The sequence below is a fragment of the Moschus berezovskii genome, chromosome 16 (genome assembly GCF_049115385.1).
Source record: "Moschus berezovskii isolate FMDL1 chromosome 16, NW_MosBer_1.0, whole genome shotgun sequence".
Taxonomy (NCBI): Eukaryota; Metazoa; Chordata; class Mammalia; order Artiodactyla; family Moschidae; genus Moschus; species Moschus berezovskii.
Window position 1 is genome coordinate 83,416,516 of NC_142475.1, and position 23,521 is coordinate 83,440,036.

The 23,521-nt window shown below is 56.1% G+C and overlaps 1 protein-coding gene across 2 annotated transcripts in view; it reads right to left on the bottom strand.

The window, feature by feature from the left end:
- Positions 1–23,521, bottom strand: part of ARHGAP39 (Rho GTPase activating protein 39) — a 52,754-nt gene that overhangs the window by 24,382 nt on the left and 4,851 nt on the right. For both annotated transcript variants that reach the window (XM_088844550.1, XM_055432178.2), the window contains exons 2-3: positions 9,507–9,670; positions 4,736–5,170 (exon numbers count right to left, since the gene is read on the bottom strand). In XM_088844550.1, the coding sequence (XP_088700676.1) occupies positions 4,736–5,170; positions 9,507–9,586 (515 nt within the window). In that variant the 5' untranslated portion in view covers positions 9,587–9,670. The remainder of the gene's footprint in view (positions 1–4,735; positions 5,171–9,506; positions 9,671–23,521) is intronic.

The window sequence follows — 23,521 nt, forward strand, 5'->3', positions numbered from 1 at the left end:
GCCTGGTCGCCAGGCCCCCTGGGCTGGCCATGGTGGGGAGCCCACACTCCAGGCTGGAGGGCAGCTGACTACAGCCAATGGGCCTCATCCAGCTCCAGTGCCTGGTTTTGTACAGCGGGTGGGCAATGAAAGGTTTATACACTGAAATTTTTTCGTGTGTGAAATTTACATGCAATTCAAATTCCAGTGTCTGTCAGGAGCACGTCATGGGAACACAGTCTTGTGTGGCCACAGCAGACACCAGAGACAGTGGCCGCACCACTCAGCACACCGCAGGTCCCAGGTGCGGCTCCAACTCAGTAGCCTAAGTGCCCCCACACGGCTGATCTGCCGGCTACAGATGGGAGCCTGGACAGCTCTGCCTTTGGCAGCGTGCAGGCTCTGTGCCGCTGGGCCAGGCAGACACACAGCGCTGCTGGAGTGTTGCAAGGTGCACAGCGGTCAGAGCCCAAGATGGGAATCTCGTCGCAGCAGAATTACTGCAGTGAAAACGGAAGGAACCTTCACACCACGTGTGCTTCCCAGTGGCTCATCTGTTAGCCCAGCAGGGAGAGCAACCACGCTGTTCACGGATGACAAGTATTAAACTATGCCGACAACGGCAGCCGAGGGCAGGCGTCCAGAGGAAACGAGCCTGCTTTAGACCAGCAGCCTTGAGACACGGACAGTGCTGGGGAGAGGGGAGGACAGTGAGAGCTGCTCGGCAGCGGGGCCCGGGGGTGCCGGGGCTCCTGGCACTACTCTGCGCTGTCGCTGCATTAAGGAGTCACAGCTGAGCTTGACAGGACTGGGGAACAGGCCTCCATGAGTCATCTCTGTGGAACGACTACAGGTGAAATTACTACCAAAGAAACTGAGGAAACACCTAATTCAGTCCAGCCTGAAGTGCAGCTGAGATGTGTCACGACTGACCATGCTTAAAACATGTGCTGGGGGCCGGCACGAGGCGCAGGCTGGCACTGAGGGGGCATGGTGAGCCCCGGCAGCAGGCAGGCGCTCAGCAGCCCATTGCGAGCCGTGAGGCAGCTCCATAGGCCGCCAGCATCCTTCGCCCTTCTGGACTCGGCTGTCACTGGTCCCACAGGTTTGTGTCAGGAACAGAAGGGAAGTATCCCAACTTGACCCACTACACAGCAGTTTAAAAGCTTGAAAACAGAAAGTTTTGTTGCAATTTTTTAAAGACTCATGGCCTAGACTGAAATTTTCTGTTTGAGAAAAGATTCTACTCAACTACTATCATCAAACATTGAATGCGAGGGGTTTTTTAGATTTGACAATGTTTCTCAATGAATTCAAACTAAAATTATAAGGTGAACAGTGCTTATATGAGACACTGAGACTGCAACAGTCATTTTGATGACAATGGGTGTCTGAGTCACAAGCAGCATCAAGCTGCTCTAGCATCTCCTTCTCGGGCTGCAGAAATTGGAACAAGAAGCAAGATACCCATTCCCACACAGGAGACACGCATTCTGAGCTACACTTCTGGTTCCAGACCAGCGCAATAAAGCCAGTCACGTGAATGTTCTCGCGTCTCAGTGCAAACAAACATTACGTTTACACTGAATTATAGTCTATTAAGCATGCAAAGTCACCTGGGTTTTCTGAGGAGCTTGAACTCCAGGCCTTGAATGGTAGAAAGAAAGCCCACAATTAGCTAAGCTGGTTGTAAATACAAAGGGAGACAGGAATGTTTCCCAGCACTGAGGCTTGAGAGGTGATGGCCCCTGAGAGAGCACATGGACAGTGTGGCCGAGGTACAGGGCAGCGTGTGGTGTGGGCGGATGCACGCTGCAACGTGCAAGAAACCACAGTTAACACAAGACACGCAAGCAAATACCTTTGGACCAAGGCCAGGAAAGAACTTTTTTAACAAAACATTACAAACATTACAAACAAGGTGAAAATTACAGTAAACTTGCTTGCATCAAAATCAAGGGCTCCAGGGACCCATCAGTAGGCGTGAGGGGGTCTGTGGGGCGAGGCTGCCCACACACTGAGCAGGAGCAAGTCTGCAGAAGCAGTCCTCTCGCACCTCTGAGGCTCTGCCTGCCCAGCACTTGCCCCAGGCCCCCAATGGGTCCCAGGAGCAGAGCGGGGGCGCAGGCTTCCCCAGGCTGCGGGGTGAATGCAGCATCCTGGGGGGGCATCCAGGAACACGCTGGGCAGCAACGCATGCGTGGGGCACGTTGGAACACACAGGAGGAAGGGGAGGGAAGGGCCTGGCCTGGAGGAGCCGAGGTGACACCACATCCTCCGCTGCATCAGGCATCCCCAGGAAGCACCCCACAACCATCCCACCATACCAAGGCCAAGTGTTAGAACAGATGAAGGTGACCAGACCCTAGAGGTCCCTGAGGAGGAAAACACCTAACGCACGCGAGAAGGACGGCTGTTCGGGGGCAAATACGAACCATGGGGAAGTGGCTGACCCTGGTTCCAAAGCACAAGTCAAGGCAGAAAGCATCAGCAATACGACACAGGGAAACATGCTGGGAACACCTGACTGCAAACCTCCCTGGAGCCGACCCACAGCTCCCACACAGATGGGCAGCAGCAGCAGGAGACAGGAAGAAGGGACAGACCACTCCCACCACCCAGAGGGACTTCACCTCCCAGAATCCATGTGTCTCCGCAGATCAAAACTTAGTAAAGAACTCAACTGATACAATTAACAGATCTGACCTAACAAACACACAGAGAACCCTAGAGCTAACAGAGAAGAGAAACGGTCTGCCTCGGCCGGCAGGGTGTCATCCTGTGTGTCTCCGTATTCTTGCAAGGACAACAGTCCTGAGGGATCAGGGCCCTGCCCACTGCAGGAGGGCCCATCTCAGCTTAGCCAATGGCATCCACAACAGCCCTGTGTCTCCAGAAGGTCACATTCACAGGTGCTGAGAACAGGACGGGGCAAATTCAACCCACAAGACACAGAAACATACTTGATAGGATTCTCCATCCACTTACTCTGAGAAACCTAGTAAGAGAAAGGGACGTCCCAGCCCAACACACAGGGTGGCGGGGCCATCGGCCTGCCTGCCTCCCTGGCCTCACCTCCTCGGGGAGAACTGGCCAACTTGGGACAGCTGGCAGAGTCACAGGCAACTCTGGAGACAGTGCACTCGACTGTAATGAGAGCTCAACAAGTGTAAAAACAGAACTGACGTATAAATATAACATCTGGGGTCTTCCTTGGCGGCTCAGTACTAAAGAATCTGCCTGCTAACACAGGAAACATGTGTTTGATCACTGGCCTGAGAAGATCCCATGTGCCACGGGGAAACTAAGCCTATTGTCTAGAGCCGGGGACTGCAAAAACCGAGCCCGTGCTCTAGAGCCGGGGACCTTTAAACAAACGCAAGTTCTTTGGGGAACAACGTATAAAACGTACCACCTTCATGAATGGGAAAAAACGACACAAGCAAGGTGCCTAGTGCCCCACCTGCCCCACAGTGTAAACACAATGCTAACCCACCTCCAACTAAGCTCTTCATGGGAGCCCGATACGAAGCCAACACCATGATCCGAGTCACCATACCACACCCCTGCCCCCAGGATGTCGGCCAACAGAACCTAAGAAGAGTCCAGTCCCTCATTGGCCTGCAGGGAAGAGCCAGCAATCACCTCCAGCAATGCCATGGGTGACCTGGGCCCAGAGGCTGTCACATCTGCTGGACAGGCGGCAGCACCGGTCTGAGCTCGCCAGAACACCAGAGGGATACAGGGCTGTCTTTAAACCTCACTCGTTAGCTTTTTCCTCGGGGACCATCCCAGGCTCTGCCTCGTGAGGACAACTCTCAGCAACCTCTCAGGCCGCTCCAGCCCACGTGCCCAGGCCCCTGTCCACAGCCCTGCCCTGTGCGTGCCAGGTTCCCGCACACCCTCAGCACAGGCACTGCACCCCCGGCCTGGCATGTCACCCTCCCAGGAGCAAACAGACCCACAGCTTAAGTCAGCTTTCAACTATTTTGTGACCTCCACTGTCCCCAGGTGAAACTCAGCCTGCATGGTCTCCAAGGCCCATGTCCCATTCCTCCTCCTCCCTTCTTTCTTTCTTCCAGACTGTCAGGGTTTATCCAGGTCACATGCCCTCCAGCCACTTCTTCTGGACTCTGGGACCCTTGAGTGCTGGCCCTGGGGAACAGCTCCCTGGGGTTCAGGCTCTGCCATACGGGCACTTGGGGCGCACAAGCAACTGGGGGTGACATCCAGATGTGAGGCCAGCAAGAGGTGGGAGCCCAGGTGTCCACAGCCTCCCTGTCTGCAAAACCAGGAGGGAAAACAGCCACAGTGGCTGCTGGACAAGTTGACACCTCGGGGGGCGCCCAGGACAGTGCTCTGCCCCACTGCCGACCGCCTCGGTCATTCCTCTGCAAAACAGGGATGATGCCCTCACCTCCCACCCTCGGTGCTGGCGAGGTCAGTCAAGCTTGGGCAGGGAGACCTGGAGTCAGGTGGGGCCGGCTGACGGACCCCCATGGATCTGCGTCCAGAGAACAACAGGCTGGCGGGCCTAGGGATGGCACCCCTCCATTGCAGGAGCTCTGGGGGCCAGCTCTGGGGTGCCCCCATCCCGGGAGCACTTCCCACAGTGGAGAGAACTAAACAATTTCACGATTAGCCAGAGAAACGCCAGCCCCAGCAGGGCCTGGAGGGCCTGGGCCAGCTCCGCCTCGGTGGGCACAGGGGAGCTCACGGCCCCCCAGAGGCGGCAGGGTGCAGGGGCTCGCCTCACCTGCCGCTCTCCTCCTTCACCGTCCCTGGCGCGGCCTGCCGGCTGGTGCGGCCCACAGACTCCTGCAGCCTGTCACCGGCGTCCAGCTCGGGCTCCAGGGACGAGCTGGTGCTGCCATCGCGGCTGACGCTGCTGCCGCGCCCGGGGCTGTTCTCCGCCGAGGCGCGCGGCGACTCCGTGTTCTGCTTCAGGGTCTGCAGCTTGGCCAGGGGGATGATGTCACAGTCCTGCGGCCGGTGCCACACGGTGCGCTGGGTGCTGGCGTTGTAGTAGTAGAAGCGTGACGTGTTGGGGTCGAAGAGCTCCCACCACTGGTTGTCGCTGGTCCGCTTGATGCGCACGCCGGCCGGCGGGTCCCACACGCACTCGCCGGTGACCAGGTTGGCGTACATGCGCTCGCGCGTGCGCGGCTCGATGATCTCCACCCACTCCAGCCTGGGGGAGGGGCAGCGTTAGGCGGGGCTGGGGGACCCCACCCGCCCCGAGACCAAGGATCCCGCCCGTCCGGCCACATGCTCTGGGCCCCACGTCCGCGGACTGGCGTATCAAGCACCAGACCTTCCTCGTGTCTGCCAGCCTCAAAAGCAAGAAACCTCCTCACATACAGAGTAAAACCAAAGCCTACCTAGATTCCATCCACTCCCGATGTTCTAAACACTCATCAGGGCCCAGCCCTGGGTGGCGGGGTCTTTGGCCCGGCCCCACATCAGGGCCGCCCTGGGTTCTGGCTCCCCTTCCTCAGGGGGCTGGGCCACGGGCACTGCTCACCGGCCTCTCAGACCACATCCCTCCCGGATGCCTGGCTGCTCTTAGCAGCAGCCACCACTGGGTGCCAGCGCCACCCGTCACCCACAGGGGGAGAGGACGCCAACATCGCTGAGCTGCCCCAGTCAAAAGCAGAGCTGGCTCCCCCCAGAAGCCCTCCAAGCACACCCCGCCTGGAGGACAAGCCTGTCATCCAGCTAAGATCCTTAAAAAAAAAGTGTAAATTAAAACTATTCAGAATAAGGCAATTTAAACGCCAATGTGCTTGATATCACAGTGTGCTCCAGCTGACAGGTAGGTAGCATATTTTACTCTGCTTCCAAGTTTCTACACAAGTAACAATCCTTTAAATACCACTCCTGTGATGGGCCTGGTCCTCACCAGCACTGGATGGTCAGAAGTTTCCAGGGCTTGCAGAGAAGGGGAGCAGCCCGCTCCTCACCCTCTGCTGCAAGCCCAGTTTTCCAGGCGGGAGGACAGGTGGGCCTTAGCAGAGGACTTAGGGGACAGCACTGACAAGCTTCTCTGAGAACCGCATCCCGCCCCTTGAGGCCAGATGCGCTCAGGGAGGGGAGGAGAGAAGGCACAACCCTGCAGGGCGATGAGCCCCCACCCCACACACACTAACACCCAGATATGAGCCGCCACCACACACACACACTCACACACACAGCCAGATATGAGCCCCCCACACTCACATACACACACACACACTCACACCCAGATATGAGCCCCCCACACACACACCCAGATATGAGCCCCCACCAGACACACTCACACCCAGATATGCGTCACACACACACACACTCACACACACACACTCACACCCAGATATGAGCCACTACCACACATACACACACTCACACACACACCCAGATATGAGCCCCCACACACACACTCACACACATACACACACTCACACCCAGATATGAGCCGCCACCGCACATATACTCACACACACACCCAGATATGAGCCCCCACACACACACTCACACCCAGATATGAGCCCCCACCACACACACACTCACACTGAGATATGAGCCCCTACCATACACATACTCACACCCAGATATGAGCCTCCACACACACAGTCACACCCAGATATGAGCCTCCACACACACAGTCACACCCAGATATGAGCCCCCCCACACACACACAGCTATGAGCTGCCACCACACAGTCACACCCAGATATGAGCCCCCACCACACACACACATACACACACACCCAGATGTGCTCAGGGAGGGGAGAAGAGAAGGCACAACTCTGCAGGGTGATGAGCCACCCCCTCCTACACACACTCACACACACGCCCCGCAGCAGCCCTGCAGGCTTGGGGGCCACTTTTGGATGCACAGTGTCTTCCCAGAGCCAAGGCAGGCTGGCTGAGTGGGCAGGATACAGCAGCTGGAGGGTGTGGAGCCAAGAGGGGGAGGAGATGAGGGAGCAGTAGAGAGGGCGAGCCCTAAGGACCCTGAAGGCTGCAGGAGGGAACACAGGAGGGAGCAGCCCGAGGGACTTGGCCATGTCTGAGCAGCAACCCCCGCAGCAGGGTCATACTAGGCAGCCCGGTTGGGGAGGGCGCCCGGGCTCTGTGCTTGCAAGCATGGGACCACGGCTTAACCCGCCATCCTGCAGAAGGTGGGGCAGGGCTAGGTAGGCATCGTGGGATCGGATGGCTAGAGGGACAGGGCCATGAGAGGGTGTCCTCGATGCAGAGGGCGGGGCAGCCCGCAGCAGTGCCCGCAGGTTGCAGCATCTCTGGGCCCCGCAGCCCTCTGATCTCTAGTGACCCTGCAAGGCCAGCGCCTGCGGAAGGTGAGCAGGAGGCTTCATGTGTGCTCACTGTCATCCGTGTCCCCGGAGGCCCCTCCCGGGCCCAACCTCCACTGCCATCACCCTGCCCAGCGGGGGTGTGAGACCCGACTCGTCTGCTCCTGCCTGCTGGCTGGCCGTTCTCCACACAGAGGACAGAGCAAACTTCTAAACTTGGGAACCTGGCACTTTTAACTGGGAAGCCTCGTGCCCCCTGGCCCCCCAGGATGGAGATCTCCCCAACACACCTCAGCAGGCACTGTCCACTCTCGGCCTGAGGACACAGCCCCTACACTTGGCAGCCAGAAGGTACTGCCCAAGGGCACTCCTCACAGGGACAAAAGGGCCTGGAGACCTCGCTCCTGTGAAGAGGGAAGTTCTGAATTCTGTGATTGCCCTCAGCTGATAGCCTGTTTGCCCCTCGAGCTGCGGCGTGGGATCAGCTGGGACAAAGGGCGGAGGTACTCAAGGAAGGCCCGGCCCAGCAGAGATGCTCAGAAAGTACTGGACTGAACACTGTGAGCCCCAGGGAAGCAGAAACAACTCCCTTTATAGCTCTAAGTACACTTTCAAATGAATTTACTGGTGGCAATCCTCTCTGAATAAAGAAAAGTAGCTGGTTCCTTTTTAGCACACTGCTGTGTGCATGTGGGCAGGACCCCGTTTTCTCAGAAGAACATTCTGGGTGCCCCCCACAGCACTTTTAATGAAGACCCCCAGGGACCCAGGGGGCAGAGAATATGCTGGAACCCAGAGTCTGGTGAGGGTCGGGAGCAAGGTGGGTCGCACCAGACCCCATGGCCAGGGGGAAGGCAGGCCCTGTGCAGACCCTAAGTGGACGAGCAGACACGCTTGTCCCTGGGGTCAGTGTCACCCACACCGAGCACCAGTCAGTGGTACGCTCAGTCACAGGGCGTGTGGCTGAGAAGGGTCAGAATCTGCGGGGGACGGACTGACCACCGTGGCCCAGTCACACTGTGGAAGCTGTCAAGTCTGAGGGAGAGTCATCTGGCAACAGTGTCTGGCATGAAGTGGGAGGAAGACTCAAGATGACGGTGGTTTCTGGGTATGATTGGCCGCGGCCTCTCCCCAGTGCCCGGGGGGCTGTGTGGACAACCGCTTCTCTGTTCTCCAAGTCCTGCAGATTTTCACTTCAGACAGTGACCTGTTCAAAGATTCACTTCCAGAAGAGCCTAATGGGTGCCAAGTGTGTCCCAGGCAATCTACCAGGAAAAGGGGAGGCGAGTGCAACCAAACACGTTCCCTGTGACACGGGGCCCTGCGATGGGATCCAAAGTGCAGAATAAACAACAAACCATGTAAAACAACAGAACTCGTGATTCTACATGGAGAGGTACAAGTGAATGCCAAGACGCTGGGCACTGGCCCCCCCAGAGTAGGCCGGGTGCCGTGGCTGGTAGGATGGCCGGCTCCACACCCACCCCAGGAAGGCCCAGAAAGGGTGGAAGCCCCAAAGCTGGTGAGGCGCACAGGGGCAGGAAAAACAGGCACTGTCCCGAGAGCAGGGGTAGCAGGTGGCCATGACCCTGCAGAGGGACACAGTCTACTCAAAAACCCTCACACAGACCAAACTAAGGACTCAATCTGTCCGTGAAAAGATGTCGACGTCACAAAAGGCAGAGACAGGAAGTGGAAATGTTCCAGGGGACATGCAGCAGCCGCGGGGTGAGTGGCGCTGGAGGGGCTGGAAACGCCAAGAAGGAGGCAGGGAACCAGGGGCCAAAGGCAAACAGCAGCGCAGGAGACCACAGCCTCAAGCCACATAGCGCCCCCCGTGCTGGGAGACAGGCCCCACCCCGCCAGTGGCCCAAAGCAGGGTGGGGGGAGCAGTGACCACACAGCTGCCAGAGCGTGAATCCAGGTAAGGGGCCCCAACGTATACTGCACTCTTCTTCTTTGGGCAACTTGTGGAATTATTCCCAAGTTATGCCATAAATCACACAAACGAAAGTGACCATCTGCGGCTGCCTGCCACGGCATGGACACCCGGAGAGGGCCTAAGGGGCAAGGCCCAGCTGAGGGCTGGCAGGGTGTCCACTGCCCACAGAGAAGCCCTCCCTGGCCTGCAGCTCAGTGGCTAAGGGACAGGGAGCGGGCCAGCCCCACGTGCCTGCTGCTGAGCTGAGCAAAAGGCTCAGGCTCCTCTGGTCCCACAGGTCAGCCTCCTCACCTCGTGCTGGACCCTGACACCCGGGACTCCAGCAGGCCGGCATGCTGGCTCTCGCACTCGTAGTCCTGCGCCTGGGACATGGCAGCCTCTTCTTCAGGACCCAGGCGGACGGCCGTCAGCCGATCATCGGGACGCCCTCCAGCATCAGTCAGGAAGGCATCGCCCTACAGACAGCAGAAGCCACACTGTTATGCCTTGGGGTCTGGGCACCAGTAACAGCCAGCCCAGTCCTTTTCATGGCCCAGGTCGCTGGTGAGAATGCAGTGCCTGACCCTGAACCCAGCTGGGATCTGGCCTCTGGGGAAGGCCTTCAGACCCCTTGCCATGGCTCTGGGTGAGCTGCCTGCGCCTCTGAGAGCAGGGTCCTTGCCTTTGAACAGGGACAGCACCACCCACTGGTGCTTCCAGGTGGGTGTCCATGGTGAGAGGTTGGGTAGCACTTGAGGGTGGTCTACGCACACACAGGGCCCAGTTTACAACCGAGGGGCTGTTCCGAAACGGTGCTGCACTGGCACAAGTTACACATGGGAAACAATGAACGGCGACCCCCACCTCATCCCATACATCAAACTCAATTCTGGGTAAACCACTGCTCCAAACATTAAAGACACAACAATATGGTGACTTCCCTGGTGGTCCAGTGGTTAAGAACCCGCCTTCCAGGGCAGGGGACACGGGTTCCATGCCTGGTCAGGAAACTAAGACCACACACACCTCGGGGCAACTGAGCAAACACGCTGCCAACTAGAGAAGCCTGCGCATGGCAATGAAGACCCCCCCAGCCAAACGCAGATGAATACAGTGAAACAGTGAGACTGTCAGGGAAAATGCGGAAGGAAATCTGTGTGGTCTTGGAGTAGGTGCACTTAATCAGACACAAAGCCACTCACGACAGAAGCAGCGCTGAAGATTGGACAACTGCACCGAGAACCTCTGTTTGTAAATCCTTACCATTGTGGGTGCCGCGCAGGCAGAAAACAGTGAGACGAGGCCGTCTGCAGCAACATGGATGGACCTGGAGACACCATACTAAGGGAAGGAGCTCAGAAAGAGAACGACAAACCCCACATGGTATCGCTGTTACATGAAATATAAACTATAACACAAACGACCTTGTCTATGAAACAGAAACCGACTCACAAAGAGAACAAACTTGTGTTGGCAAAGCGAGGTGTGGGAGAGGGGAGGATAGGGAATTTGAGATTAGCGGATAGAAACTATATATAAGGTGGATAAACTCCTACTGTATAGCACAGGGAACTGAATCCAAGATCCTGTGATAAACCACAATGGGGAAGAATAGGAAAAATAATGTATATATGTATACTGAATCGCTGCACTGTACATGAGAAATTAACACAACATTGTAAATCAGCTATAATTCAATCAAATCTTTAAACATTTTTTTCTATTACAAGTAAAAACACAAAGCCTGGGTGGGAGATAACTGCTGCACAGAATATGTATAACGTATTACATACGCGTGTGTACCTATCTGACCGAACAAAGGACTATTTCCAGAACTCATATAAGGTTCCTAGAAATAAATTAGAAAAAACTAATATTCGACAGAAAAAAAGACAAAAGACTTGAAAACACACTTAAAAAAATATCCAGTAAACGCACAGAGAATTATGCGCCACCTCTTTTGTCATTGGGAAATGCTAACTAAAAGCACCCCAGGACACTGGTGTGCCCACCCCAGTGGATGAGACGCAGAAGACCTCCCACCGGGGCCCCCACGCCCCAGCCTCAGCGCAGGAGCCCGCTGCGGCCACCGGCCACCGGGACCTGCTCACCATCCCCAGCAGCGCGTGGGTGTGGCTCCCGGGGGAGAGAGACAGAAGTCTGACCTGGAGTCACCAGCAGCGCAGGCCGCCGTCGCGCCTGTCTTGGTTTACAAAAGCTCTCTGGGTTCCACGCCACTGCTTTCACACCTTTCCATTCACACGCCTCCCACTTCAGGGAGACATCTGAAGGAGCGGGCAGCAGCAGCAGTGGACGGTCAGGAACCAGCAAGGGAGACATCCAGAACAACCCGCGAGGTGCTGCACTGGAGGTGGAGTCCTGGGCCGGCGCCCGCCCCCCTTGACTGTAATGTGGGGATCTGCACATGCGTGCCTGTGTACACAGGTCAGTCCACACAAACTCACGAGAGGGCCAAAAAGCAGCAACGGGCAGAGCAGCTCCCACACTCACGCCCAGAATTTCAGAGACTGCGAAAGCAAAGAGACACGATGACCCTGGAGGGAGAGTCCTGCAGAGTCGGAAGGTGAGGAAACTTAAGACAAAACAGCCCTACAGTGAAAGGGCCTGTCAAAGGGACAGCAGTGCCAGATAAAAGAGCTCCCAGTGACCAAAGGTGGACCATTTTGAAGGAAAAAAAAAGCCATACTAAATTGTAACGCGAAGTATAAAGTAAATGTCCCTAAGTCCATGTTGATATGATGACACACGAGTCAGAAAAATGGGGAGAAGAGACAAAGATCCCCTGCAGAGTACCATTGCTGCAGATACTCCAACTCCAGGACCCTCCTCCCAAGGGCACCCCCAGGCCCTGCCCACCACTGCCCACGGCCCTCCCTCTGGAGCAGAGGGTTCTGTCTGGGCACCATGGCCTGGGCTGTGCTGTTCAGTTCACACCCAGTTCTTCCCAAATCCGACTCTCAATATGCAAGCCAGCCCTCTGATCCAGGGCGTCTCCTGCCCTCCCTGGATGGCCTCTTCTCCAGACTCCAGCACCAGCCACAGCTCCCCACCCCACACTTCTCTGACCGCCTCCCGTCTGCTGTCTCTGTGCGGCCGTTCTCTCCGACTCCGCGCAGAGCAGCTGTCCCGGGGCCGTGGCCCTCTGCAGCGGCCGCCCTGGGTCTGCGCTGCTCGCGGGCTCCCGTGGCCGCCACAGCCCCGTCCGCCCTCTGCAGCGCTGCCAGCCCCCGCCTCCACTTCTCTCTGAATGCTCAGTCCCCGCCCTGCCTCCTCCTGCATCTGCACGAGGCTCCCTCTGTGGCTCCTGGTCACTATCTGTCTGTAAATGAGAACAGGGATAGGCCAGAGATGGGAAGCCCCTGCCAGCTATGCTGCTCCTGAAAGCTTGATGGCCAAATTTCTTTACAGGCTCTGCTCTGCAAATGAGTTTCTGGTCTTAGGACATTTTTTGGTTGCAAGTGACAGAAACCCAACTCCAACTGAGGACAGCACTGCACCTGTACCCAATAAGGCCAGCTGGGTTCCCAGGACGCCCCGCGTGGCTCTGCTCTGCTCTGCGCAGGCTAGTGCACTGCGTGCAGCAGCACCTCGAACACAGCAGACATTCCTTCCTCTGGTTCCAGAAAGAGTCTCCTGGTCTCTGACTGAGGACAGGGGCCCTAGCCTCTGCAGTGCTATGAGGGGACGGGCTGGAAGCTGGCTCCACGGGCATCTGAAGGCCCTCCTGCCAAAGCTCCTCTGAGGTGACCGCCTGCCCACCTGCAAGGTGACTCACCGGGAGGCCTCTTCTCAGCCCCACCGTAAGGCGGACGAGGCCCAAGGCCCTGCCAGCACGTCCCCGGGGACGGCCAACTCCCATTCCTCCCCCACCTCACCCCATAAGAATCTGGCTCTTGTAGAAAATGCACTTGCAACACCTGGGTCTTCCTCCTTCAGCTCATCTCTCACCAGACACCCACCTACATCTGGTTTACCCCAAGGCCCGCCCAGACCACAGACCCCTTTCTGCCAAGTAACTGTCATCAACGGTCCCTCCCAAGTGCTCCAGTGGGGAAACTGCACCCTGCTCGAGGTTCTCGTTTTCTCCTCCTCCCTGTTCCGCTGACACCATGCTTATCCCTGATTCACTGTAGATTAAATCCTGTTACCCAGTTTTCATTCTTTTCGTCCATTTCAGTGAGTTTCAGAGAGGGAAGAATAAACAAGTCTCTGCTCAGCCATCATTTCCAGAAGGCCTATGTTCCATTCTCAATGCTGTTTTTAATAAGTTTCCCAAGTTCTGAACAATGAGCCCAACTCAGTCTTGAGCTCTGAAAGCCTGGCTCTGAGCTGGAGGCACAAGGCCGCATTCTCCCGCTCGGAACAGGCCGGGCTGGCATTTCCGCCTCCGCACCTCCCGCCCAGCTGTTCTCACGGACTCCCCTCCTCCAGCGCCCGGCCACGCTGTTGCTGTTCTGCTGAACATTATGACCCAACCTCTCAGCAAGTCAGAGCATCGACCTATAGATCAGAACCAGCTTTTCAGACCCTTCTGGGAAAGGATGTCTGATGCACCCACACAGAAAGGACAAGGCTGTGCGAAGTCAACTGGACACGTGTGCAGTGAATCTCGGAGGCTGGTGCTGCCCTTCAAGCTCCCAGAAAGCTGCTGTTGTGGGGCCAGCACCCAGCTTCTGCCTGGCCTTGGGGTCACGTACAGGCCATCAGGACACACAGACCCTGCTCTGCTCACCCGCAGGACGCGGCCCCCTCTTCGCCTTCATGGGCTTCCCTCACCAACACAACAGACATGGGGCCCCTGCAGGATTGCTGAGGGAGCAGAGCGCCTGTCACGTGTTTGCGAGCCGGGTCTCGTACACGGCCTGGCCTGTGACTGGAACAGCCCCACACGGCACCCCGGCTCTAGGAGGTCAGTGCGAGATGGCTGTGGTCTGCATGGTCACGGAGGGCCAACGCTGATGCTCCCGTCACCACAGAGACCAGAGGGCGGCCAGTCCCCACCCCTCCAGGCTGAGCCCCCAGCTCCCAGCTGCCTTGGCCCACAAAACCCCGTGGGGGCTTCAGGGAAGGGTGTGGGTAGTGCAGTGACCCCAGGCAGCAGGACAGGACAGGATCCCCACAAAGGCAGGGTTGCACAGAGAAGTCAATTCTGACTCCACGCTGAAACTGTTTCTTTGACTTGCCTTTCCTTGCTCGTGTTATTATAATCACACATAGTGGCCTCAGAGAGCCCGGCCCCTCTCCCTGACTGGTAAACTAAAGTGCCTTTGTCCAGAGCCCTGTCCGCCTGTAGATGGCATGGAGGACTAAGATGACACAGCCCCTGCTGGAGGACTGCCATCCTCGTCAATGTTCCCAAGATTAATGGTCTTTTTACTTTGTTTCCTCACCTCCCACCCGTCTCTGATACATAAAAGAACCTGGCATCCAGACCCCGGCAAGACGGTCACTTTGAGACGTTGGTCTGCCATCTTCTCAGTCACCCGGCACTTGAATAGAGCATCCCGTGCCTCAGCGCCTCACCTCACGGACTCACTGGCCTGTTGTGCAGTGAGTAGAGCGAGCTTGGACTCTAGCAGGAGGAGCCATGGGTGACCCTGGGGCCGGACGGCCTCCCCGTGGCTGTCAGAGCACCGCCTTCTGCCAGTGCTTGCTGAGCACCCAGACCCCCACTCAGCGAGTCCACTGCACTCACGGCAGTGAGAGCACCCGCGTCGCCAGTGAGACTCTGCAAAGCCAGCATCAGACTCTCTTGTGCTCACTCCCAGACCCATCTGCCCCCACCCAGGAGAAAACAGAGCCTCCCTGAGGAAAGGGAGCCCCTGGAAACACTGCGGGGCAACAGAGCACAGGAGCAGCAATGGGCTGAGGGCTGGCACTCGGTTGCTCCCTAGGGCACTTCTTGCCTGCCCAGCCCTCCGCCAGGCTTCCATGGTCGAGACTGGAGACAGGACACCCCTCGCTGCCCTGCCCTGCTGCTCAGTCTCGGGTCTGGCCTTCTGCAGTTGCGGGTGTGGATGTTTACCTGTTTCCACGGTGACTGAATGGAGGCTCACCACTGGCCACTCTCACTCTGTCCTGGTCAGCTCCCCAAAATGCTCCACACACACCCCACACCTGAGGGAGGTTTCTTACCTCCCTGCCCACCAAGACCCCTTAAGACTGCCTGCGCGCAGGCCCTGGAGCTGCCAACGGGAGCCCTAGGCCGGCTCCACACCTGAGCTCTGTAGCCCCACCTCTTAAAAAGCACCTGGCTGGAGGGGAAGTAGAGACACACAAAAAACTCACAAAAAATGCACTGGGACATGCCAACAGTCACCCTTGGCTGAGCGCCTGCAGTGCAGCTGCAGGTGAACTCACTGGGTCACTGGGCGCCTTCCCCCGCCTTGCAGGCAGGGCTGCCCCTCCCCGTCCCACAGACCTGCCAGGCTGAGGCTGCAGCGCCGGGGACTGCCGCCCGCTCCTCAGCACCCCGCTGCAGGGGCGCTCTGGTCACCTGTGGCTGAGCAGGTGCTTGAGCCCAGCTCCATTCACGGACTGCAGAACAGACACGCTCGGTGCTGGCTCCTGATGGGCTCCATCTGGAGCACGAGCCCCAGGAGCTGGACTGGCTGGTGCCCAGCAGCACTGCCCCCAGCAGGCTGGGGCCTGCGTGGAGCTGGGTGTGAGACTCCTGAGCATGTGAACACATGTGACCACAGCATGCACCAATAAACCAAGGAGCCAAGTTCCAATAACAGGAGAGACAGTGCCTTCCTGGCAGGGCCAAGCCAGCCAGGTCACTGGGAAAACTGGGGCCTTCATGCTATAGACACGCCCCACCAAACACACACAGGAGGCTAGCCCCAGGACCTCCTGGGAGAAAAGACTTTGGAGAACCTTGCCATTTCTGTCACAATAATGAAACATATAGCTCTGACCAACCCTTTTAAGAGAGAACGCACACTAATATGACAGTGTTAAACTATGTAAAAAAAAATTTAATCTGCTGATGAGATGGGAAGAAAGTTCAGAACCCCGGAGGGCAAAAGACAAGTAAAACCAGGAATGGGGATCATTCTGCTGTGTGCATCTGAGGAGCATTTGTACCACTCAGGAGAGGCAGGGGAATGGACAGAAAGCCCTGGACGTGCCTGGGTGATAATCCCTGGAGACACCCCAAGGCTGAGACCCTGAAGGCATCAGGTAGAAAACGCAGCCCTCCCACCCAGAGGAAGCAGGAGCTGGGAGGAAGTATCTAAGAGCTCTGGACTGTTTGGAGGGGAGTAAAAATATCAATTAAATTTTGATAAATGAATTCTGTGTGTTAAAATACCCAGTGCAGCCACGAGGGAAGTCAAGTGAGTGAATTCCAGTTCAGACAAGAAAAAAAAAAACAGTCCAAAAGGAGGAGAAAAGAGTAATCTGTTCTCAATGATAGGATAGAGTATGAGGTAAGATGGTAGAAATAAAGTCAAACAGTAATTTTCATAAACACAGATGGGCGGGTGGTCTAGGTAAGACAAAGACCATCAAACCATATGTTTGAAGATCCAGATACATTCAACATAGGGATGTGAAACTGATGGGCAAGAGCGGTAAGACCCTGGTCCGCCAGAAGGCCCTGCAGCTCCAGGGGTGGGGGCCTCACGTCTGTGAGAAAGAAGAGTCAGTACGTGAACCGGGCTTCATCTCAGGGACCATCCCAGGAACATCGGGGCATAGAAGTCAAAGGTCCCAACAAAGGCCAGAGGACCAGCTGCTCAGTCACAGCCCCAGCCCTGGGGCACAGCGGCCAGTGAATGAGAAGACCTGACCCCAGCAGTTGTCTGGGGTCACAGCTCACAGGAAAAAGGAAGATGTAGGTGGTGTTTCCAAAGGCAGGGGCCTGGGCGGGGACGGGCCGAGGGGCGGGCATCGGGAGGTGCCTTGAGCAGGTGGGGCTGCAGCCACTGCAGGATGTCACCTCTACGGGAACCTGGAAACCTAGAACCACAGCCACCCCGACGCGCTGGTCTGCACCTGAGCACCACCCATGCCCTAGCTTTAGGGGGGCATCCATGCTCCCCGGGCAGCACATCCAGGACAGCAGGTCAGGACAGAGACAGCCTTCTGGTGGCACAAGAAGCCCACACGCACAGTCACCCCGCGAGCAGCTGCAAGGCCGAGACAGGGCGGGAAGTGCGGAACCCGTCGCTCAGTAGGTGGCCTGAGTGCGACATGCCACTGCCCCAACCAGACCTGGAAGACGCACTTCCTCCACAAAACTGCCTCAGCTTCAGCATCTAAACAGGTACAGCCCTCGCCCTGGCTGCAACACTTACTGAGCACCTACTGTATACAGAAAACACTTGGCAAGAGCTCTAAAAGCATGATCACATTTCCTCTCTCACCCAGGACACAGCAGCTGTGTCCATCCTCACCTCACAGGATAGAAAATGAGACCTCCGTTTTTAAAAGGCCAGCGTCTGAGCTCATATCCCGCAGCTGGGCCAGGCTGTCCGTCCACACTTCTCTCCCTCCTCTGCTAGCAGACCCCTTCCCTGAGGCCTGGACCCCGCCCCACGTGACGGGTGCAGTGAAGGGGCAACGTCCCAGAGGACCACGGGGGAGGACACGGCCTGCCTGCTCAAGCCCCAGCCTGGCTTTGGGGCCTGAAGCTGCTGGGTGCTTGGTCCCCAACAGGGACAAGCTTCTCAAAAAAAAAAAAAAAGGAGGCAGAAAGAAACAGCAGGAAAAAGATGAATGACCACCTGGCACCTGGATCCAGCCACCCCTGATGCAGGCAGCTCTGGGAGGAGCCAGATGAGAGGGCGATGATCCCTTGTCTCACAGTTGGGTCACACTGGTGATAAACAGAGCCCTCGTGGGGACATTTAATGCCCCCGCCCCGCCCCTGCCGCTGTCATGGGGAACAGGGAAAGGTGAGGAGGGGAGCAGGAGCCGGGCCCAGGCCCAGCAGAAGGGCATCTCCAGTCCGTTCCAGCCCCAGGGCCTGGCTTGCGGCAGGCAGGCTGCCCCTCCCGGCTGCAGCACAAAGGCAGTCAGGAGGGCTCACCAAGGCCGCAGGAAGAGCTGGCGCTTCAGGAGTGGTGACGCGGCTCAGGGACACACAGCCTCCTGCCAAGCCTGTGTCACACTGGCCTCAAGGTGGATGTCGTCCAGGACGGCCCTGACCCTGCGGCCATCAGTAACGTCCAGCACGAAGCAGCTGTGGAAGCTCATGAAGGTTGGGACGCATGATGGGGAAACAGCAGCAAATGCTCAGAGCTGGACAGCAGGCCTACAGGAGGCAGTGGCCCCCAGAGACGGACACCCCCACCACAAAGGGCCAGCACAGGGAAGACAACACAGGCATCATCGCTGGGGCGAGGAGACCCACACTCAGCTGTGGCGGGAGAGCTTACGCCTCCCCTGGATCACTGGCAGCCTGAGCAGAAGACACTCTCAGGCCCCCAGCCGGCCCGAGCAGAGACTGCCTGCAGGTCCCGGCACGGCCAGCCCTCCCTGGTGTCACCCTGGCCTTGGCCACCAGCCAGCCCCGCACGCGCACTGCCGTGTCCTGAGCCACCAGCCCATGTATCAACAGGACCTCGGCCTCCTCGGGGTCATGCTGCTGCCCAGACCGCAGAGCTGATGGCTCGCCCCCCACGGGCTCGGAGTCCCAGAGCAGGCTCCCTGCGCTCACCCAGAGGGACGGACCACCTGCCCCCGACGCGGCACCGCAGCCAGGGCTCAGGGACCCCCCGGCGGCAGCTCAGGGGTGCACCGTCCCCCAGGCTCAGCCAGCCAGTCACGCTGCCCATCCCGTCAGCTCTGCGCTGTTCTCATTAAACTCCTCTCAGTTAGCTCACAAAGCCTCTCTTCAGCTACTCATAACCTGACATTTAGCCAGCGGGTTAGGGCTGTTTCTAGAGATTCCATTTGGTCTGTCTCAAATCTCCCTGGCCCTTCCTGTCAGCCTCCTGTCTTCTGCTCCTCACTGGGGTCTCTTCTTGCTGCCTTGAGCTCCTGGGAGCCTTCAGATGAGCCTGGGGTGCCAACAGCGTTAGTGTCGGCTTTCCTGCCACAGCACACAGCCCAGCCCAGCGTCCGCAGGTCTCCTCCCAACTCCCAAACTGCCCTGGTCCATCTCCCTCCCTTTACTAGCCCTGGCCCTGGAAGCAGATCTATTAAGTGCCACCTTCCTGTCTATTCAGCAGGTGTTTGGGAGACTGAAACTGTATGCACGGGTTCAACCTGCCATCCTCACCTGAAAGTCAATATGCTTTCTTGAAAATATTATCTTTACGGGAAAAGTAGGAGCTGGATTTTAGAAATTTTAATTAATTAAAATTTAATTTTCACCATAGAAATTATTTCAAAATACAGAAAGAACAATTTCTTAACCTCATCATCTATTACCATTAACCACTTTACAAATAAAGCATACCCCCATGGAAATCATCCTGATTAATTAACACTTTCTGGTAGAATATCTTTTGGGTTTTGATAGTTTAAAAGTTTGCACAGTATATACACATATATATATATATATATGTATAGCTGAATCATTTGACTGTACAACAGAAATTAACACTGTAAATCAACTAAATGTTGATAAAATTTTTTAAAGTTCATAAATCATGTATTTATTCTAATACATATTTCAGTTAATGGTTATCAAAGGGGTAAAATTTTACTTATGTCAAAAAACTAAATCAAACATTTCCTCAGAACAACATGCAGGGAAAAAACCTCAGGATGGATTTGAAATTCAGCTGGGAGAGGCATCCCCTGGGGCTCAGTCGGGAAAGAACCCTCCTGCTGCGCAGGAGACCAGGGCTCGACCCTGGGTCAAGAAGACCCCCGGAGGAGGAAATGGCAGCCCACCCCAATGTTATTGCCTGGAGAACCCCACGGACAGAGGGGTCACAAAGAGTCGGGCACGGCTGAGTGACTAGTACAGTTGCCGTGCACGTCCAAAGTGTCCCAGGCACATGCTTCTGGGGCACGGGCCACAAGGGCCCTCTTGGCAGGTGGACTGGGCAGAGGTGTCCAGTGTCAGGGAAAGGTTGGCCCTGCAGTCATAAGACTTGGGCTGCAAACCCATCCCTACCAGCCTGCTTCTGACCCACAGGCGCTGCGCCCACACTGTGAGAGGAGTATTTCTGCTCCTGTGGCACCCAATCTCGGTAACCTCAGGGCCTTTGCTCATGCCGTCCCTTCCCCCTGAACATGCCCCACCTCCTACTGAGCCTCACGCTGGCCCCAGGACTTCCTGGGGGTTATGGCCCCTGCAGACATGAATCACAGGACCACCAGGCAGGGTGGGGTTGTTCCTCTGTCTCCTCCCCGATGGAGCACAGTTGGGAGTGTTTGTTCTGATCCTTATGTGTCAGTGTGGGGAAGCGGGGGGAGACAGCCAGTCTGTCCACGTGTTAAACCCCCATAATTGCCACCTGTCCTCGTTCTCACTGCTGCAGACTCCCAGGAATGGTGTCCCCAACCCCCCAGTGCCCGAGCCCTGGCTCACCATCCCCCAGGGACCTCCGACACCGGCTCTCAGCAGCTTGGTCTCCCGCCCATGGGCCGTGGCTGCCTGTGCAGCATGTATCTGAAAGCAGACTCTGGTTATTCCTCATAAACAAAACAGCAACCTGAAAGCAACTTTAAATTGTGTCAGGTTAGGAGTGCTGGTGCATGAGGAAAAGAATTACCTACTCAAAAGCTAAGTGAACTAGAGGACAGGACTGAAATTTATGCCGAATGCCTGAGGAACAAGCAGGGAAGCACTGTAGCCAGGGAGAACGGACTGGAGTCCCCGTTATGCTCAGGAGAACCCCTGAAGACCCAGCAAGAGCAGCGCCGGACAATGACTTCTGGAGCAACAGTACCACCCGGTGCACGTGTGCATTTTTTTGTTGCTGTAAATAAAACAGACCCACAGCCAGGCTCACTGCATGAAGGACCACATGTCCTAACAGCTACCACCGAAGAAAGCAAGACCAGTGGTATGAAAGGACACCAGCAGGCTCCTGGACCCCAGGCCTAGACAGAAGGGCAGCATCTAAGCCACCTTCCTGAACCACTGCTGGATAACCGAACTCCCTCCTAGTGGGCGTGATGGGGAAGAAGTGACACTGTGACCGCGGAGACCAGGCTGCAAAAGAAGCTGCAGCTCCACTGCCAGCTCTTGGGATGCATGCTCTGGCCACCAGCAAGGCGTTAGCTGCAAGGTGCTGTGCTAGGGAGCCCACCAAGCGGGTCCTGGCTACTCCTCAGCCAGACTCGGCGCACGCGAGGGAGCCTGGAGACGCCCCTCCCTAGCCCCGTCTGAAATGCAGTCTCACAATATCCCATGCTGAGTGTCTCCTGAATCCCTAACCCACAGAAACCATGAGAGATGAGAATACAAGACTGCTTTAGGCCCCTAAGCTGTGAGCTGATTTGTTAACGAGAATAAAATAACTAGAGCAATCATCTACAAAGGAACACCAATTAGGGACATCCCCAGGGGTCCAGTGGCAACGATTCTGGTCAGGGAACTAAAGATCCCGCATGCTCCAACGAAGATCCAGGGCAGCCAAATCAACGCATATCAGAGACAGGTGACAATCAACGTGAAGTCTATGGGCTGGGAAATTTGTATTTTACATGCTTCACACAATCCCAATGGCTAGGAACACATGCTGGGCACTAGAGAAGTCACAGCAAGTGGCTGAAGGGGCTGTCATGGAACTACCAGTAGTATCTTGGGATGACATTCCTGTGAAGTTCAACCCATGAAGGAAGCCCCCATGCCTCTGGTTCATGCTGGGCCTGCAGGAACGTTAGGAAAGGACTGAGAGAGACAGCAGAACAAACAGAGAAGGGCAGCCAAGGAAGCACACAGGCCCCAGAAGTGGAGGCCAGAGGAGGCGTGCCAGGCCTGGGGCAGCACCCTGAGGCCACAGTTCAGTTCACACTGCAGCCACACTCGGGGTCCACCAGCCTGCAAGAGGACGGGCAACATGCTCTTCTGACCTGGCCTCCTGGTGTTGAAATTAACTTTTTAGAACCTTACACATGTGTAACACTCAATAGTGTACAGCATCCTCTGAAATTCAGCCATGCTCCAGCCCAACACCCCTGGAAGACAGATGGAGAAGATGAAACCCAACCCTCAGACATGAGCCAAGGCTTGGCTATGAAGTGATGTGACCAAATCACCTGTGATGGACTGCACCCCTCAGGGTGGCGGCAAGGCCAAACTCAAGGCTTCCACGCTGCAAACAGTGCTGTGTCCCCTCGGCCAGCCCCTCAGGGACTGACTCAGGGTTATCGTGCCATACTCCTCACCACGACCCTGGGGTGGAGTCAACACTGAGGCCTTGGCCTCCACCTTGGAAAGCTCCCTTCTGAAAAATCCTAGTCACTCTTATTTTTAACAGCTTTATTGAGATACAATTCACATACCCTAAAATTTACCCATTTAAAGCATACGTTTTTGGAATATTTAGCACATTCTCTGACATGCACAACCTTCAGCAACGTCAATTTCAGAATACTTTCAGTGCTCCAGAAGAAACCCCATAAGCCTCAGCTGTCATCCCCCAGGCCTGGCACCTTGAACCCACTTCCTGTCTCTATGGATTTGCCTATATCATAGCGATGGAACTGTACAAAGTCAGATCTTTGTGTCTGGCTTCTTTCACTCTGCATTATGTTTAAGATTCATCCACGTTGTGGCATGAATCAGTACTTCACATCTTCTCATTGCCAGTCAATGTTCCACTGTATGGACGGGACACACTTTGTCTGTTCACCTATTGATGGACCTGGGGCTCTTTCCCCTTTCCACGGACTTTTGGGCTGTGAGTGATACTGCCGTGAGCGTCTGTACACGCGTTTCTGGGTGGATGTGCTTCCCAGCCACTCTCACCAGAGAGCACATGAGAGGTGAGCCCGTTCCCAGCTGGGCAGCGCACTGAGGCTGACACACTACACTCTGAAACACAGACGAGTAACTGGGAGAGACACATGACCACAGAAAGCACAGAGTTACAGACAGAGAGGAGCAGAAGCAAAACCTGACCTGACAGCGTAAACAGTGACTAAAGACAGAGCTGTTACTTCTAGGCATGGGCCCTACAGCCACATTTTAACTGCACAAAATACGACACTCACCAGCAGTGGTTGGTTAAATTACAGCACCCCCACACAGCCAGTCACGAAAAAGAATGAACTGAAAAATGTACTGATAAGGAGTGACCTCCCAAACACATTTAGTTAAAAAGGCAAAGTTGAGAAACTTTTAAAAGAGCAGGAAACAACACATATACATGTTTGCTTGCATAGCTACAAAG